The following is a 13341-nucleotide window of genomic DNA, read 5'->3' as shown; positions in this document are numbered from 1 at the left end:
GTCTTCGAACCCAAAGGTAGTAGTAGAAACAATCAGCATAATATTGACTAGCTTCCCTCAACTGTCGCCAATCTTGGTATCTGGGTCTTCTAAACGATTGAAAATTAAATGATAAATTTTAAATACTTGGTTCACGAAAAAAAACCCAAAAAATAATTAAATAAATACAAAGATATAAAATATCTTAAACCAATCACAACACAACACTTTGTCCTCATGGAAAAAAAAATGTAACACTTTGAAAATAAGTATTTTTAAAAAATTGCAACTGGGGCCCATATCACAACTCATGAACCTGTATGGTGAGTCCCACGTTGGATACGCAAAAAAAGGCAAGCTCGCGAGTGGCGGTTATTGAAAAAAAATTTCCGGGCATGTAGAAACACAATAAAATTGCAGCACCAGCAAATCGCACAATGAAGATGGAAGATGTAAAATTTTCAACGCCTGCCCCTAAAGACATGCCATGACGCAAAGCATGACAGAGAACTGACCGAAGCATCTGAGAAAACGCAAGCATAACATAATACTTGGCCTCGTCGTGACTACAATCCCACAAAACCCCACGGATGAAAACTTCCTGTCCAAAAAGATACACGAGGTAAAAACTAAAATCAGATGAAACTGCATTTAGGTTCTGTTGTTTCGTTATACGGTCGAACATCATGATTCAAAACGTTCCATGAATAATCAACAGAAACTCAAATTAAGAAACAAATAAAAATACCTGACCGAAGATCATCTTTATGTTTATATTTAGAAATAACCAACAGTAGCAATGGAGCAATGTGCCTTAAAAGAGTATAACTGAAATAGCAACAAATGGTAAAAGACATGGTTTGTCATCAAACTGGGATAGCTGAAACATGTCTACCTATTTCTTCTAAACAAATTCACTCTCAAATTTACCATTTGCCAAGCTCTTCGTCATCATCAGATCAAAATTTTCTTGGTGGGAAAACTCAAAGGTTTTCTTCTCCTAACTCTTGGCAGCCTGTTTTTCCTTGGCTTTCTGGATCTTCAAGACCTTCTTAACGATCTTCTGCTCTTCAACCAAGAAAGCCCGGATGATTCTGCAAAACAGTACAGAGATAACAATAGAGATTTGAGCTATGGTTTTTTGGACGTCAAAATGAGGGGGAAAAAAGGAAAAAACAAATTCTACCTTTCTCTGACAGCACTGCCAGACAAAACCCCACCATAAGCTCTGTTGACAGTCCTCCGGTTCCTTGATAATCTAGACCTCTTGTATTCAGTTGGTCTCAAGTGCGGAATCTGTGTATCCAATCAAAAGAGGGCACATGAACATCATATCATATGGATTCACCTGAAATGTAAGAAAAAAATGGAGAACCATGTCCAGCATACAACAGACCGCCTATATTCTATGGGACAACAGGCGAGGGGGGGTATGTAATGAAATAGTGGTCTTCAACAAATGCACGAATAACTCACAAACAAGTGTCTATTGGAGACACTACAAGCATGACCCTTAAAAGGGTATAAAAGGAAGAACACTTGAAAAATAAATAATACTTTATTCATGAACAAAATGCTAAAGAAGCATAGTAGTTTACATTGAAGGGGTTCACTCCTATATATACAAAAAAGTGGAAGAGAGAGGAGAGCTCATTTTGAGCTCTCCAAAAGAGACGTTGGAAGTCCAACGTCTCTTAATATAGCTGTTGGACTATAGTCCAACACAGGGTTACCGGAAGCGCCTAGCTAAAAGGGGAAGCGCGCTTCCGAAGCGTGGGGGAAGCGTCCCCCTTTTTTGGGAAGAGCGTTTCCCTTTTTTGGGAAGCGTGTTTCCCTTTAATGGGGGACGCGCTTCCCTTTAATGGGAAGCGCGCTTCCCATCACGCTTCCCCCTCGGCTTCCCCCACGATTCCCCCTCGCTTCCCCCACGCTTCCCCTGTTTTTTTTTTCAATTTTTTTGTATTTTTTATTTTTTATTTTTATTTTTTTCGCTTCCCCCTCGCTTCCGAGACGCTTCCTAGGTCGCTTCCGAGACGCTTCCTAGGTCGCTTCCGAGACACTTCCCGAATCGCTCCTAAGTGGTCCCACGCTTCCCCGCTTCCTAAAATTTTGAAAGTGTCTCGCTTCCCGCTCCCGCTTCCCGTATCGCTTCCCGCTCCCGCTTCCTCAACTGGCAACCATGGTCCAACAGCATTTATTATAGTTGTTGGACTACAGTCCAACAGCTATTTGCACAGTCAAGTTCCAACAGGAACTTGACTGGATATCAAATATCTAGTTTCTATTGAACTAGATGCTAAAAAGAAAATAAAGAAAAATAGAAAGAGAAAATATAATAATATTAAATAATATATATATATATATATATTACAGTTTACATTTTAACACTCCCCCTCAAACTTACGGTACAATGAGCGAAAGTTTGTCTAAGAGGAAGTGAAATCTGAGAGCAGCGAGAGGCTTGGTGAAGAAGTCTGCTAATTGATATTCTGATATAACATATGGCAGATCAATGGTTCCATGTAAGTATTCCTCTCTGACATAGTGACAATCCATCTCAATGTGTTTAGTACGCTCATGGAATGTCCGATTGCTTGCAATGTAGATCGCACTTTTGTTGTCACAGCACATCTTTGAAGCTTGCGTTGCTTTAGCTCTCATATCCGCTAGCAATCGTCTAAGCCACACAACCTCCATAGTGGTGGTTGTCATGGCTCTGTATTCAGCTTCGGTGGAGGAAAGAGAGACTTTCTGCTGTTTCTTGCACCTCCACGAAATTAAGGTTTCACCTAGGAACACACAAAAACCAGTAGTTGAGTGTCTATTATTGGGATCACCTCCCTAGTCAGCATCAGTATATGCAATTAAATTTAATGAAGATGAAACAGACAAGAAGAGTCCTCGTGAAAGAGAGGATTTTAAGTATCTAATAATACGCAAAATTGCTCCCATGTGCACGGAGGTGGGAGCATGCTGAAACTGACTGACTGTATGAACCGCATGAGTTATATCTGGCCTAGTAATGGAAAGATAAGAAAAAGCTCCAACAAGCTGTCTATAAGGAGTAGGATCATCAAGAAGTTCTCCATCATCAATTTTCATTTTAACATTGACAACTTCTGGAGTGTTTACTTTCTTATCATCTGTAATTCCAGACCTGGAAACGATATCAAGAGCAAATTTAGATTGAGATATCAAATACTCCCGAGGGGAATAAGCAACTTCAATGCCTAAAAAATATCTTAATAAACCTAAGTCAGTCATTTCAAAGTGAGTTTTAAGAAGAGATTTGATATTTGCAACTGTCTGTTTGTCGCCTCCGGTGACGATCATATCATCCACATAAAGAAGAAAAATAATGATGCCTGCATCAGATTTCTTAACAAACAAAGCAGTGTCAGTTAAACAAGGTTGAAAACCAATATCAAGCATAACATGACTAAATCGGTCATACCAGGCTTTTGGAGCCTGTTTAAGACCATAAAGAGCTTTTTCTAGACGAAGAACTTTACCCTTAGGGATACTAATACCAGGTGGGGCTTCCATGTATACTTCTTCAACGAGATTCTCAATCACGAAAGCATTTTTGACATCTAATTGAAAGATAGGCCATGTTCTAATGGAGACCAAGGCTATTAAAGTTCTAACAGTTGTAATACGGGCCACAGGAGCAAATGTTTCTTCATAATCGATGCCATACTCTTGGGCATATCCTTTTGCTACTAAACGGGCCTTATATCTTTCCAGGGTCCCATCACTTTTGGTTTTGACTTTGTATACCCACCTACAACCTATAGGCTTCTTACCCGAAGGGATATCTTGTATCGTCCAAGTATTGGCCTTTTCTAGTGCATCCAATTCTATTTTCATGGCTTCTATCCATTCTATATGATTTTTGGCTTGAGAATAGGATGATGGTTTAACATATGATTGTATTAATGTAATGGCGGCCCTATACGTGGTTGAAAAAGATTCAGAAGACACAAATTTTTTTGGAGGTTTAGAGATTCTAGACGTTCTTCTAGGTGAGACTTCAGAGTATTTTTGTAATGCACATGGAAAATTTTGCTCTCTACGTCTTGAATATTGTAGACTAACATCCCTATGGATTTGCTCTTCATTATCATCATTTTCAACAACAACAGGACTTTGATCATTGTCAAGGTCACATCCAACATCACATTCATTGGATTTTGAAGTTGGATCAATTAAAAACGAGTATTCAGTGACATCCTTGGATTTTTCAAATTCAAAGAAGCTTTCTTTTTCCAAAAAAGATACATTTCTTGACACATATAATTTGTCATTTTAAAAATCAAAACACCTGTAGCCTTTTTTATTATCACCATATCCTAAAAAGGCACATGGGATTGCACGAGGAGAGAGTTTGTCATTTCTGTTGGTGAAAGCAAAACATTTGCATCCAAAGACTCTTAATCTAGAATAATCTGAAGTTAAATTAACAAGTTTTTCTATTGGAGTTGTATTCTTTAATGAGGAAGATGGCATCCTATTAATGAGGTAGGTGGCAGTTAGGACCGCTTCAGCCCAAAAACTTTTTGGAACTTGATTTGCAATTAGCAATGTCCTAGTAGTTTCCATAATGTGCCGATGTTTGCGTTCAGCTAGGTCATTCTGTTGTGGAGTGTGTGGACATGATCTTTGATGTGTAATACCATGTAAATTGAGATAGTCTTTGAATTCGTTGGACATAAATTCTCCCCCTGAATCAGTGCGAAAAACAGAAATATCATTTTGAAACTTATTTTTGACCATTTTATGAAATATTTGGAAGTTAGCAAAGACATCAGATTTATGTTTAAGAAAATAAATCCAAGTATGTCTAGAAAAGTCATCAACAAAAATGACATAATATGTATAACCACCTTTGGAAATAACTGGTGCGGGGCCCCAAACATCCGAAAGTATTAACTCAAGTGGTCGTGAGGAAACAAAAGTTCTACTAAGAAATGGTAACCTTTTCATTTTGCCAAGAATGCAGTCTTTACAAGAAAAATTTTCAGAATTACAAAATTTTTCCAAACTTGGAAAATATTGAATTTTAGACATATGAGGATGGCCAAGCCTTTTGTGCCATAAATCCAATTCTAATTTCTGAATATTATAACAAAATGCATTCTTGGTAATTTCAAAAAGTTCATGTAATAAAGTCCTTCTCTATGGCCTTCCCCAATCAGCTTCCCTAACTGGCGATCCTGTACCCAACAACCATGAGAAGAGAAGGAGATATTACATCCATAATCAGATATTTGCGAGACAGATAAGATATTCAAATTAAGTTTAGGAATATATCTAACTTCTGGGATAAAAAATCTTTTGGATTTTTGAAGATTTTCAAAACATCATATTCCTTTTACTTCAAGAGATATGCCATCGGCTGTAAAAACCTTTGACACACTTGAGTTATTTTTAAGACATTCGGATAGACTATTAACATTTGGGGTCATATGAAAAGAAGCACCAGAATCTAAAAGCCAAGGAAAGTTACCTGGACCGGAGAAAGATGCAACTGCCGCTCCAGTTGAGGCTTCGGTTGAGGAGGATACCCCTTTGAGAAGAGGTTGAAGGATTTTCATCAGTTGAGCCATAGACACAGGTGCATCTTGATCTTTTGACTCGGATTCAACAGATGCAACTCTTTTTTCTTCTCTTCTTTTTAACTTTGGACATTGAGGTCTATAGTGCCCCGGTTCATGACAATGATGACAAATAACTTTTTTTTATCAAAGTCGCCGTTTTGCCTTCCAAAATGAGGCGGCTTGTAAGTACGAGTATGATTCTCTGGTCTAGATACAGCTAAAACAAAGTCATCATCAACTTTTGGAGTACTTTTTCTAAGTCCATTTTCCTCCATAGTGAGCTCTTCTATAGTATCAACAATAGAAGGAATTTTTCCACGATGTAAAAGGGCCGATTTGATGGATTCAAACTCCGGCCTTAGACCATTCACAAATTGATAGAAATGTTCCATATCGAGTTGCTTTTGGTGAAGCTCGATATCTTCAGCACAATGCCATTTGGGCTCAAGAAGAGCCAACTCTTCCCAAAGTTTGGACAGCTCATTATAATATTCTCGAATAGTTTTATCTTTTTGAGTCATTGTCCGAACTTTATCTTGTAAATTGCATACATGTGCAATATCTTTAAGGGAACACATGTTTTTGAGGTATTCCCAAGCCTTATCGGCATGCTCAAACTTAGCTAGACTAGAGCATTTTTTAATGTCTATGCTATTGATGAGCCATGACATAATTTTTGCATGCCCTATCCTCCATTCTTTCCATTTCTTTTCATAAGTGGCTAACGCCTTACTCTTCTCTTCTTCCGTTAGAGGAACCTCTTTATCACCCTCTTTTTTGGTAAGAGATAGTTTAGGTTCCAAATCGGAACCATCCACTATACCCCATAAACCTTTTCCCCAAATGTGGTGCTTCATAATCGAAGCCCACATTACATAGTTAGTATCATTTAACTTCATAGGAATGATGGTGATCTTATCATTGTCATCCATCTTTTACAAGGGTAAGAGAAGAATAAATAGGAGAGAGAGAGAAAAATAAAAAAAAAAAGAAAAAGAGTAGACAAAGGAATAAGAGAGGATACAAAACCAAATTTTTTTGTAGCACAAGTTCGCCTTTCTTCAAACAAATCTTCTTGAGCCAAGAACAAGGTGATGAAACACCTTTTGTAAATGTGGCACGGAAATCGAGGCGGTAGCACTTCAAGATCTAAGGATTTCATAGCTCTGATACCATGTAATGAAATGGTGGTCTTCAACAAATGCATGAATAACTCGCAAACAAGTGTCTATTGGAGACACTACAAGCATGACCCTTGAAAGGGTATAAAAGGAAGAACACTTGAAAAATAAATAATACTTTATTCATGAACAAAATGCTTAAGAAGCATAGTAGTTTACATTGAAAGGGTTCACCCCTATATATACAAAAAAGTGGAAGAGAGAGGAGAGCTCATTTTGAGCTCTCCAAAAGAGACGTTGGAAGTCCAACGTCTCTTAATATTGTTGTTGGACTACAGTCCAACAGCATTTATTATTATAGCTGTTGGACTATAGTCCAACAGCATTTATTATTATAGTTGTTGGACTATAGTCCAACAGCATTTATTATAGTTGTTGGACTACAGTCCAACAGCATTTATTATAGTTGTTGGACTACAGTCCAACAGCTATTTGCAAACTTGACTGGATCAAATATCTAGTTTCTATTGAACTAGATGCTAAAAAGAAAATAAAGAAAAATAGAAAAAGAAAATAATAAAAGAAAATATAATAATATTAAATAATATATATATATATATATTACAGTTTACATTTTAACAGGGTATGTGTGTGTATGCACTTGTGTGAAGAATGTCATGCAAGTTCTTGTGAAGCCTCAAAGTTCAACAACTTTAAGGCGCCTCCAACATGAGTTCCACTATGAATTGTTTTATTGCACGGACGGTGTAGTCAATGCCAGATTCCAATCCCACCGGGATCACAAACATCTGAATGAATATGGGGCTAAGCCTGATTGATTAATACACAATACAAGAGAGCTTGTAGAAATGAATGACCCCACTACCATTTGGTGCGGATGAAATTGCCCTGATGTATAATAATAATACACAATCAAATTCTAACATCATTGAAGGTGGAATAGCATTAGTGCTAGAAATAGGGTTCCTCAAATGTTTTATATAATCATGTTTTTGTAAGTATATTTATTGAAAAAAAATTTATAATCCACATTTTTTATTTGACATGTTTGGTTGTTAAACATATTTTTACATGTCACCGGTAACGGTAACTGGCCGTTCTTCTTTGGTGAACCCGTCGCCGGAAACCCCTTCATTAAAACCCCATTTGCTCCTCGCCATCTCCTCTCCACCGGAAAACCCTTCTTCATTAAAGCCCCTTTCTGCTCCTTGCAGCCTCCTCCCCACTGGAAAGCCCTTCATTAAAACTCCTTTCCGCTCCTTGCCGCCTCCTCCGCACCAGATAATCATTCCATTGCTGGAAAATCATCCTTGTACCATATGCAATCCTCAAAAGCCACCCAAAACTATACACTTGAGTCCCTAGCAATGTTACCCTCAACCAGGTCACCAATACACAAAAATCTGCTACCTGGCACTAATTTCAGCTGTGTAAAAACCTCATAGGACGGAGATTGGTCTATTATAATCAGAGCATCTAGCATCTCATATTGAGTTTTGATTCAGCTGATGTGCCTCCCCTTTGTCATACCAATCACTTTTCCGGTAAATTTTCTGGCAATATGTTGGCCAGAACATAGCGAAGACAGAATAGCGACATCCCACTCTCATTTTCCAGCCAGATGAGTGCTCAAAAATGGAAGGGCAGTATTTTGGTCACCATCTTGAAGTTAGAAAGAAAATGAAGGAGTGCTAATAGAAGAGAGCTGAAACCCAATAAAACAATGCTCTTTATGAAAAATGGGTCTCCCTCATTTTTTTCAAAACTTCATTTTACTGGCTGAAAAAACTGTTTTGAAAAAAAAACAGATAGCAATGTCAGCCAAACATGCTCAAAATGAAGTTCTGGAAAAAAATAATTTCGAAAACCTCATTTTGAGCGTCATCCAAAAGGCCCCTAAATCACTACACATGAATAGGATGGGTAGAAAACAAGGCTAAATAATTGGACTAAACAGCAAATAGCCCCTTCACGTAAAAAGTGATAAACCATTAACAGAAGTACCCAGAAAAGGATTATCTACCATAAAATCCAGATTATTGGCATTGACAACCTGGAAACAGTAACTACCCATCAACTCAGTGCTCAGGAACAAAGAAAATGTCCAGCATTTACTGAGAAATCACACAGCCATGGAAAATGTGTTTGCCAACCATAAGTTATGAATACACCAACAAAACAGGATAGAAACTTGCATTACTCTCATCACATACATTAATAGACAGGTGTTGCATGAAGAAAAACTTCACAACTAATCATTTTTTTCATATATATGCATGTGCATGTGTGTGTATGTGCACATACCCCTTGTATCCTCTTCTTAGTCACGGGACATCGGGGTCCCTTGGCCCTCTTTTTTGAAGTTTGGTAAACAAGCTTCCCCCCTAAAAGTACAACAGAACCAACTGATTAGAGCATGCTACCAAATAAAACGCAAATGAATTGAAGACCAGATGTGACTACTGAACCAATTTAAGGGAAAAAGCATAAACTAAAATAGTAACTATTTTTTTTTTCAGTCCAAAGATATTGCAATCATATCATTACCATCGACAAAAACTAAACAAAGGCAACTAGGCAATTGTGTCATAGACCAGATGTGACTACTGAACCAATTTAAGGGAAAAGGCATAAACTAAAATAGTAACTGTTTTTTTCAGTCCAAAGATATTGCAATCATATCATTACCATCGACAAAAACTAAACAAAGGCAACTAGGCAATTGTGTCATAGACCAAGAGTAAGAAAAATCACGATTAAACCCCCACACAAACAAATCAACAAAATTGAGCACCCACAAAAACCAAAATCTAAAAAACAAAAAAGCTAATTTAACAGACAAGCAGAAAAAATAACGAGACACGCTGTGCAGAATATAGCTCAATGCAATAGAAAGAAGAGAAGTGCAAAGGTTTGACATGCTTTCTATGGCTGAAATACCTAACCTCGATTCAGATAAAGCTATGTTTGGGAGCCTTGAATTGGAGGTTGTGTTGTGGTTTCCCCCATGCTCTCATGCTCTCTTGCTTGCTGTTTGGAAGCAGTGGCGTTGCAAACAACGCATTGGTAATGGTGTTGGCAGCCCCAACAACACATTTCAACACTATCCACAAGAGGATGTTTTTGGCAACTGCATCTCTCAACATCACACATTGGCAAAACAATCTTTTTGGCAACACACCGAAACAGCGTTTCCATCAGAATGCAAGGCTCCCAAACATAGCCTAAGAAACCACAAATAAAAGAAACGAAAAGGAGAAAAATAACAGAGAATTAGGGTTTAGGATCTAAGGAGCATAACCACGTATCCCATCTCATTTGGCCGACACAAACATCAACAAGCACAAGAAATTAGATCGAAGAATTATCGGAGAAAGAAAAACAGGGGGAAAACATCTATAACCAAGTGAAGACCGATTCCCACACAAACGAACAATCAAATCAAATATCAACTAAACAAAAACATCATACGCATTGCGAACGACGCAGACAAACACTATAGAGAATAATCGGGGTTCGACAAGCACAACCCCATTGAAATACTAACGCTAGCTCGAAGTAAACCGTCAGGATGCTCATTCTTTCTCAAAATCATGACGCTTAAGAACAAAAGAGAAACCAAATCCGCAGAAAATGGGAGGAATTAGGGATTACGAAAACCAATCTTGCACGGTATTTCCGTGCGATTGATACATAAAAGAGCAAGGAGAACCCAACACAGATACACATAAAGGCAGTGCAATGAAAGGAAAACAAAACCCTAACGAGAAAGAGAGAGAGATCTTCTTCTTACCAGGAGTCTTGACGACCCTCGTCTGGTTGGATTTGGTGGCATAACTGTGCCGTTTCCGGTAGGTGAGCCGCTGAACCATCTCTCTCTCTCTCTCTCTCTCTCTCTCTCTCTCTCTCTCTCTCTCTCTCTCTCTCTCTCTCTCTCTCTCTCTCTCTCTCTCTCTCTCTCCACCAAAATCGCAGAGTCAGAAGTAGAGAGGAGCGAGCGTTATATCTTGCAATGCAAAACCCTAGATCTCGTGGTGGGAGGGTGAGTCAGATCCGACGGATGAAATTTGTTGGGACTGGATAGCCCAGATCGTAGTTTGTTATGCCCATGTTGAGTTGGGTACGTAAGGCTGGTAAACGAGCCGAAGGAACCGAACAGAGCATGTTTGGGCTCGGCTCGTTTACCAGTGGATTGAGTGCATGGCTCGGCTCCTGTTCGTGTTTAGCCGAGCCCAAGCCTAGTGTAAAAACATTTCACGCAATTTATACATTAAATATAGATTTTATATATTATGCTTGAAAATATATAAAATTTATATAGATATTACACAAATAGTTCATATTTTATGTATGTTAAATACTGGCTACCAAGAAAGGCACAGAACTAATGAGCTAGAAATCACAGGTGCAAGTTGTATCGACTCAACCTAACCACTCAGATTCAGCATGGTTTGTTTGCTAAGGATCAAGCCTTGATTTTCTGATGTAAAAATATGATCTTTTGAGTTATGAAATTTTGACACATTCTGGGCCATTGATTTTTTACCATTTTAAAAACCTAATTATTTATCATAACAACATGATTCAAAACAAGTTTCCTACTTGACAAACCATGTAGATCACATCTGTAACATTTGATCTAAAAAATTGAGTTTTACTCATTGGTTATGTACCTTCATTTGTAACCAATATTTACATTTTATATATATATATATATATATATATATATATATATATAATGTCACTAAGAACCCTTGAAGAAGTTAAGTAAGCCCCGAGTGCAATAGGGTTTAATCATTTTTTTTTCAAAAATGATCACCCTGCCTTACGTGGCCGACATCTGAAAGCTACTAACACACCTCTCCACCAATGGGGTGTGATTTGGTGACCTCGTGTATATATTTTTCATTCTTTCTTCTCTTTTTTATATATATTTTAGGCATTCTTCTTTTAATATATTATACTTAAAATATATATTATACATAAAAATATATATTTTTTATCTATAAGAGTGCTCCCCAGCCAAGCTGAACACCCACTTGTTTAAGCTAAAATGAGTTGCTCACCAACTATACAAACTGATCATGAACAAGTTCGCTCGGTTCATTTACCAGCCCGAGCACTATGGTTTAAGTGGATCGGATTTGGTCAATGCCTGATTAAATCCGATGCATTATTCTCATATATGGACCTTAACAACATAATGCATTTTGGGACCATGGTTGGTGATCCTCGTAATAAGTTGTCCTATGTTGTGTAAGAGGTGTGGATTTTCTCAGCTCTTCAATTTGGATTAGCTAACATTATTTTTTGTATCTGCAATCTAGTGGGAGTTTCACGTTGCAAGTTGTTTTAGCTCAATCTAACCTTGTAGATAGAGGTGATAAATGAACAAACCAACAAAGAGTGTTCAAGTGTGGCTCTTTTTTTATGCCTAGCCGAGTCGAGCTTGAGCTCATGAAAGGCCCGGGCTAAACGAGACGAACAAGAGCAAGCTCTTTACAAATATGTATATATATTTAAAAAGTTGAAAACAACAAAATTATAACCTAAACCTGCTAAGCCAAGCTCCAACTTGCTCATTTACAAAATAAAACTTTTGCTTTAGGATTTAAACTCTAAACTTATGGATTGCAGGCCAAACACTTCAACTGTCTTTAATTCATAATATAAAATATATGTATTATCAATGAACGAGTCTATACAAGCAGAGACTTGACAAACATTGGTTGTTCATGCTCGCGCTCATCATGCCTATTTCACAAGTTGAAACAAGTTCTTTATGAGCTGAACATGAGCCAAGCCACTAGCAGCTCACCTAGTTTCCCATCCCTACTTGTATGTTGATTTAGAGGAAATCAAACTTTAAATCATGTCTTTTGAAAAAAAAAAGGTTTTATGAGTTAGAAAAATTCGGTGCATCTACAACTATCGATTTTTGCAGCAGTAGTTATATATAAGTTGGTATTTTACTATCTAAAAGTCAGTTCCTACTAAAAAGTGCATGTAGATCACATAAATGGGGTCGTCTTGACCAAACAAATAAAAAACAATAATAATTAGAGTTTGCTAAGTTATTTGTATGTAAAAACAATTGTTGCAAATATTAACTCATTTTTTCCTAAAATGGATTTAGCTTTGCACACATTTTAAATGACACATAAAAACCTAAAAATATGTGAAGCCAAGGTTGAATTCCATAACAATCCCTAATGTATGGGTTACACCCAAAAAAGTCCTTGCATATCCCCTTGTTAGAGAAGTGAGAAATACATACTTGCTCACAATGATTAAAAAAAATAAAGAGTAAGACGAAAGTGTTAGTATTTTGGATCTGGATTGGATCCAGATTGGATCTATATCCATTTTTTCTAACTAACAGTTATGGACGTCAAATATGCGACGATTTGAAATGGGGATAAGTCTCATTTAGTCGTGGGCTTATCTATAACTATTAATCAGTTACGAAGAAACTTTTAAGTATACTTGCATGGTTGACGGCAGGCGTGCATAAGCAGTTTCTTTAAAAGGGTTTCATCTACACGATTGGGTCCCTGCTCTATTTTCTCATTCTATGTCGTGACTAACCTAAGGCAGAAAAAACCTAGAGGAGAAGACTC

General features: G+C 37.4%; 1 protein-coding gene across 2 annotated transcripts; it reads right to left on the bottom strand.

The window, feature by feature from the left end:
* Positions 1-710: 710 nt before the first annotated feature.
* Positions 711-10641, bottom strand: LOC149811946 (large ribosomal subunit protein eL34). Of its 2 annotated transcripts, XR_016428460.1 has the most exons (5): positions 10515-10641; positions 9026-9105; positions 1166-1275; positions 910-1073; positions 711-807 (listed from the first exon to the last, which is right to left on the bottom strand). XR_016428460.1 is itself a non-coding variant. In XM_089992583.1 (4 exons), the coding sequence occupies exons 1-4, from the start codon at positions 10591-10593 to the stop codon at positions 980-982; spliced, it is 363 nt and encodes a 120-aa protein (XP_089848709.1). In that variant the 5' UTR covers positions 10594-10641; the 3' UTR covers positions 711-979. The 2 variants fall into 2 exon arrangements, 1 of the variants encoding a protein (XP_089848709.1); XM_089992583.1 differs by having other exon boundaries at positions 711-1073.
* Positions 10642-13341: the final 2700 nt, after the last annotated feature.

This window comes from Nuphar pumila, chromosome 17 (genome assembly GCF_984573655.1).
Source record: "Nuphar pumila chromosome 17, dmNupPumi1.hap1.1, whole genome shotgun sequence".
NCBI classification, from domain to species: Eukaryota; Viridiplantae; Streptophyta; class Magnoliopsida; order Nymphaeales; family Nymphaeaceae; genus Nuphar; species Nuphar pumila.
This window is presented reverse-complemented; position numbering and strand designations above follow the sequence as displayed.

Excerpts from the sequence above, each read along its gene's own strand:
- LOC149811946 (XM_089992583.1), bottom strand. The coding sequence starts at position 10,593 with ATGGTTCAGCGGCTCACCTACCGGAAACGGCACAGTTATGCCACCAAA. Across the intron at positions 1,276-9,025 it reads CTAAGAAGAGGATACAAGGG|ATTCCGCACTTGAGACCAAC; the intron begins GTATGTGCACAT and ends TTGGATACACAG. Across the intron at positions 1,074-1,165 it reads GGCAGTGCTGTCAGAGAAAG|AATCATCCGGGCTTTCTTGG; the intron begins GTAGAATTTGTT and ends ACTGTTTTGCAG.